The following is a 6,268-nucleotide window of genomic DNA, read 5'->3' as shown; positions in this document are numbered from 1 at the left end:
TTCCTAAATCAGCAGCTTGCAGCAAAGACACTAAAAGCTTTTTGCCAGTTCCTTCATTCACTGACTATCAAATCAAATCAAAGCCTAGTGTTGTTTGCCACAATCACCCTAGCAGTTGCTGGGTAATCTCTCCCTAGGATCCAATCTATCCAACAATGTTGTATTGTATGTTTTAATGTCAACTGCTAACAATTATACATTAGAAAGTCAGGATTTCTTGAGTTTATAAAGATGTCAATTTAGGGCAAGTGAGGCATAGATACCCATGAATTAGCTATGGCTATCAGAACACAGGGAGAGCACCCAAATTCAGGGAAGCAAGTGCCGTGGCTCCCAAAATCATTTTTTCTCCTTTTGGGAGAAGGAAGGAAAAGAATTCTTCTACAAAAAAAAAGCTTTGGGGAAAGGTTTGTGGTGCTCATCATTATCTCATGTTAATGAAGATGCTAAATACAGATTACAGATCGCCAACATATAGTAATGCTATTTAGGCAGCAGGGATTCACACTCTTCCTAGGTTGAAGTGGCGGTTGGGGATCCTCTAGTCTTCAAATGGGACAATTCTAGCTGCAGTCCATCAATCAATCAGAATACAGCTGGAAGGGACCTTGAAGGTCTTCTAGACCAACTCCCTGCTCAAACAGGAGACCCTATACCATTTCAGACAAGTGGTGGTCTAGTCTCTTCTTAAAGACCTCCCAGGATGAACCACCACCACCCCATTTCTGAAGGCAAGCTGTTCCACTGGTTAATTGTCCTCACTGCTAGGCAGTTTCTCCATAATTCCAGGTTGCTTCTCTCCTTGATTAGTTTCCATCCATTGTTTCCTCTCCTGCCCTCCCGCGCTTTGGAGAATAGGTTGACCTCCTCTTCTTTGTGGCAGCCTCTCAAATACTGGAATACTGCTATTATGTCCCCTCTCCCCCCCGCCGCCCCCAGTCCTTTTCTCTAGACTAGCCAAACCCAAGTCCTGCAACTGTTCATATGTTTTAATCTCCAGGCCTTTAATCATCTTAGTTGCTCTTCCCTGCACTTTTTCCAAAGTCTCAACACCTTCTTTGAAATGTGGTAACCAAAACTGGATGCAGTATTCCAGGTGTGGTCTTACTAAGGCTTTATAAAGTGGTAATAATGTCTGTTCCTCCAGCTTAGCAGGCAAACAGAGGCAGATTATCTGAGATATGATACAAACTACGCTGATCCTATCAAAAGCTTGGCATTTGCATATGACACACTTGCTAAAAATGCTAGCCATTACTGGCCCAAGACAATAACCTATGAAATATTTAAGATCATGTCACCCTTCCTCCATACTGACTCATGCATTGCTATGCATAATTAAGGGAATTTTTAAGCTATGCATTTTTCTTCATGAATTGCCAGGGCCTTCCTCTAGCTACATCAATGCTTGAATTTCATTTACTGCACCACCAATTGGCCCCTTCCAACCTCTCAATCCTTAACTCCAAGAACTCAAACCTCCTTGGGCAATGACATGCAGTTACAGTATGAGGTACAGTGCCCAGGCCACTGTTTAGAACTGAATAAATAGTCAATAGCAACTATTGAAAAATCCGGCCTTTAGAAAAAGGCCACTGTGAGTGAAAACGAAACATTTTCTGCATTTTCAGCACCGCAGTCTTTTCATTCTGCATTTTATAGGAAGAGTTGAGTTTATCACTCTAATTTGAATGAAGCCATCTGAACAAAAGCGAGTTCCTGAAAAAAGCACACATCCGATGACTTACAAAATCCACATTTAGGGCCTTAAAACAGAGGCAGCTTATTCAAATTAAAACCTACAGCAAGACTTTCTTACCTGCTATTCTGTGGGCCACCAGGCCTTCAAGATGCAAAGGCTCTTCCCCTGGGGCCTGAGAGGTTTCCCCGTGATGCTCAGCCTCATTTAAGGGCATCTGAGTTTGGACTGCTGTTGTGGATGAGGGAGGTGATATCAGCAGAGGATGCTGCCCTTCCATGACTTTGCATGCTGCTGCATGAGGCCTGAGAGAGGTGGGTGGGCTTCCTGCCATCTGCCCAAGGCTCTTTCCTTGTATTACAGCTGACTGTTGATTCTGATAGCCATATGGAGAATAGGCCTCTCTGAGATCTTGTGCTGGACACTCCGGTTCTCCAACACTGTTGAGCAATAGTTTCATAGGATGCGCTTTAGGTATTGGTTCGGCCATCTGGGGCACACTGGAGCCAAGGGAGGTTTGTGAAGGGCCTCCTGGAATCAAGCCAAAAGCATTGGTAGCCTTTGGTTGTACCACTTGAGGTCCTATCACAGGTTGGGCAGACATTGAAAGAGCTACGGGATGTGGCCTGTCTTCTCTGGTAGCCAATGGAACACTCTGGGATTTAGGCATCATGGAGACCGAGGGATCCAGGTCATGCATGAGCATATTGAGAGCTTCAATGGATTGTTCTATTTCCTTCTGGGAGGCAACTGTAGGGAATTCAGGGATGCTTATGCTTTGAGAGGGTGCTGCTTGTGAAGGGCTGGATTGGGGACTTGCACTAGCAATGCTGGAACTGTGGCTGTCTCGAGCACCATCCTGTTGACGTGATGGAGGTCTGCTACCTCCACTTTGTTGCTGCCAAGAATTAAGCCCCCTCTGGACAGCTTCTCGACTACTTGTGCTCCGGGTTGGTGCTTGAGGAAGCTGGGAGATTTCAGCAGTAGCTGTGGGGAAGGACTGGGAGCGATATATGCTATTTGAGTCATAGCCATAGGGATACTGCTGGCTGGAGGCTGGTGGCTGGGGTTGTAACCAGCCAGGAGTGGGGAAGCCATGCTGGTGATAATCAGCCAAATTTTCTTGGGCAGACACTGAGGGCCTGATGTGCGCATAAGGATCATGAGGGTGACGTCCCATGATGTTCCGCAAGGCATTCTGATTGTTGTAGGGATAACCACCATTGATAACCATCTCCGAATCGTGCAGCTTGTCTAAGCCATTGAAGTTGGATGAACCATTGGGTAAGGAATTGAGGCTCTCCATCCGGGGAGCCTCATGATAGCCAATGTCACTGGTGTTGGTAGCGCCATCGAAAGAGGAAAGGGTACCTAAGCTACCCACACTGTGTCCATCCTGGTTGGGCAACTCATCATCCAAAATGTCAGTTTCCCTCTCAGCCACTAAGCCAGCAGCTTCCCCATTGACATGAACCTGAGCTGGTATAATATGGCGGCCTGGTGAAGCAGAAAGAGCTGCTGTTACCTCACTGGGGCTGTGGTTGTGCATGGTGGCTTCGTTTTCCAAACCAAATCCACTAAGCAAACTCTCAAGCTCCCGCTTTTCTTCAGGGGTCAAAATAGGGTTGTTTCCTCCACTGCTGCTGGGAACCGAAGATGCTGCCTGCTCATCAGTCTTGTCCGTCTTAGTGGAAGCAGTTGAGTTCCCTGAATCACTGCTTACCGAGAGCGTGTGCTCAATGTGGTTGGGGGCGGCAGAGAGGGCAAGCCGGTTGGGGTTGACAGTGCCAGTGCTGCCGTGAAGCGAGTCTTTCTTTTTCACCTTGGCATAGAGGCTTCCATCCAGGGGTCCTTGGGTGTGCCCAACTTCTGCATGGAAGATCAGAGAAAGAAGACAAGGAAATTGTCAGTTAAGCCAGATCTCCTAGTTCATGGGTTTCCAAACCTGGCAACTTTTAAGACTTACGGATTTTAACTCTCAGAATTTTTCAGCCAGCATGGCTGGCTGAAGAATTCTGGGAGTTGAAGTCCACAAGTCTTAAAGTTGCCAGGTATGGAGACCCCTGTCCTAGTTGAAACTTAAAATGATTTCTGGGCTGGTGTCCACTTTTGGTTACCAAGAGAATAAACATAGCTACTCTACCAATTGAACACTCGGAAATTCATGTCACATGTCCTCTGCACCGAAGAGGCATCAATCTGTGTCCCTGAGGTCTGCCCCATACACAGGAACTCATTGCAGCTGAAGAAGCACTGATGAATCAGAGCCAAAACAATTGCACGGGACGCTTCCCGCTTTCTTTTTCCCCCCCGTTATCTGAACACAGAATGTTTTTTCATAGCAGTTGTGTTTCACATTGATCCAATGATATAGGAAACCCTGGCAAAGGAGAGAGGGGGATGTAAAACTACAAAAATATAAACAGTTTCCCATAAATGGCATTCTAGGAGGAGCTGAACCTCTGCCTTTTGCTGTAAGCCAGGAACTACAAAATACAGGAGGGGGGGTTTTTTTGGGCCCCTCTACAGGTCTGTTTGGTTTTACTTGGCCAGAAAATAAATCCTGGCAACTGCAATGGAGAATATAATGAAAAAGTTGGCTGAATATGCATGCTTCTCTCTACTGGTTGCTGGGGAACATAAATGGGAGGGCACTGTTATCTCCAATAATCTGTTTGTGAGTATGTATTTAATCCACCACCGTGGGAACCAATGTTAGATTAAGGATATGTATCTATGATGTGTTAGTCAGGAAATCTGACAGATGGTTAAACACACTGCTCCACACTTACCTATACTTGCCCAACCTGTTAATGGCAGTAATTGGTGGTTGTTTTTCCACTGGAAAACAGCTGAAATTTAATAGGGGAGGAAATAAAGGATTCCACTAATCATATGCCTTAATGTGTCTCTTATTAAAACTATATGGGCAGCACCAGTTGTTAATCCCATTTATAGCGATAGAATAGGACTTGGTGATCAACAGGGCAAGTTTTTTTGGCAACTCAAAGACTGGTGAGTTGTTTGCCAGTGCCCTAAATAGGACTTTGGTCATAAAGGTCATATTGTTTTGTTTTAACGTTGAATAAATAGAACAATTCAGCCAGAGTTCTTGTCAGATAAGTAAGATTAAACGTCTATTTACTTTCTTGTATGAAAGAACCCTGATAAAATTCATAGTTGCATTAGATCACATATTTGATGCATCAAAACTGCTTTCTATGTGGGTTTTAGGAAAGTTCGAAAAGGGCTGTAATATATATTTAAAAAACCTTTATATTTATTCATAGAGAAAATCAGAAAATATGTTCTTTTTCTTGTTTTGGAGCCTCTGTGAATTTTCCTGGAACTGCTTGAATACAACATGGAATGCACTTGTTTGGGGGGGGGGGGGGAATGACTTCTCTTTGGCAAAAAGCCAAAGATTGATTCAGGAACAAAAGATGAACTAATGGAAGAGTGTAGATCACAAAGCGCTTATCTGCAAAGATCAAGCACTTCCGAAATGGACTCACAATTCTAACTTACCACAATTCTTTCTCACGAAGCACAAAGATGCATGCATACATGTATGCATATGCATTCACACACATACAGGCACGCACAGATACACATCCAAATACTATTAACAACCATTATACAGCAGTAACTATAGAATTTATGTAAGCAAAAGCATAAATCCAGCATCTACTTTCCTTTGCTCCCCCCCAAAAGGAGGCTAAAGTAATATACATATACGAAAAACCATCACCAGAGCACCAAGAACACATTAACACAGAGACAAAATGTTCAAGAAATACACAGTAGTGCTCAGCATCTAAAATACCACACACTTGTTCATTTCATGGCCAACTGCATAGTGGTAGTGTGCATGCACAATTACTCGTCTAAAATTTGTTTACACTAACTATTAGGGGAGGGGAGCAAATCACACATCCTTATAAAGAGGCAGTCATAAAATACTTTCCAGGGTTTTCTAGTGATCAACACTTAAACCTACCAAATCTTTTCTAAACTCAGTTAAAGAACTTTCAACATAATTTTCCGGAACTGACCTTTCTCAGAAGGCTATATGGAGTCCAGGTTGCCCAACTGCAATCATTGCATTACAAAGATGGAATGAACCTCTCACATTCTTCCCAAGGGTTGGGCAGCTGCACATACAAGCCCCGAACAACTGATGAATTTTGTGTGGAAGCCACAAGAATGATTGAAGTAAAACCTACACTGTAGTCTGCTTCTCCTCTTGGGAGTCATACCATCCCTTCAATCTCCTGGAGCCATTAAGTGTCCTTAGTGAGATTGCATAACCAGAAGAACTGATGCGGCCACAATGGGCTGGTGGTACAAATTTCAGCTTAAGAAGTGAATTGTTGAGCCTACAACAAAACACATCTGTATTTAGTTAACAGGTCCAAAAGCTGCTCTCTGGTGCCAGTAGAACTCTCCCAAAGCCATCTTGCTGCCAAACAATTATTTTTAATTTGAAAATGCAGCCAGAAGACATACCAGAATGCATCTTGCATATCGTTCTATTTCAAGGGTTCATGGGAAGCTGAGAGGGGCAAA

At 43.9% G+C, this 6,268-nt stretch overlaps 1 protein-coding gene across 1 annotated transcript in view; it reads right to left on the bottom strand.

Annotated features, from left to right (window-relative positions):
• Positions 1-1,819: 1,819 nt before the first annotated feature.
• Positions 1,820-6,268, bottom strand: part of LOC308679344 (tensin-1-like) — a gene marked incomplete at both ends in the record, with an annotated part of 40,397 nt that continues 35,948 nt past the window's right edge. The window contains one exon of the mRNA XM_081346954.1: positions 1,820-3,568. Within this exon, the coding sequence (XP_081203080.1) occupies positions 1,820-3,568 (1,749 nt within the window). The remainder of the gene's footprint in view (positions 3,569-6,268) is intronic.

This window comes from Vipera berus (genome assembly GCF_964194415.1).
Source record: "Vipera berus genome assembly, contig: HAP1_SCAFFOLD_227, whole genome shotgun sequence".
NCBI lineage: Eukaryota > Metazoa > Chordata > Lepidosauria > Squamata > Viperidae > Vipera > Vipera berus.
This window is presented reverse-complemented; position numbering and strand designations above follow the sequence as displayed.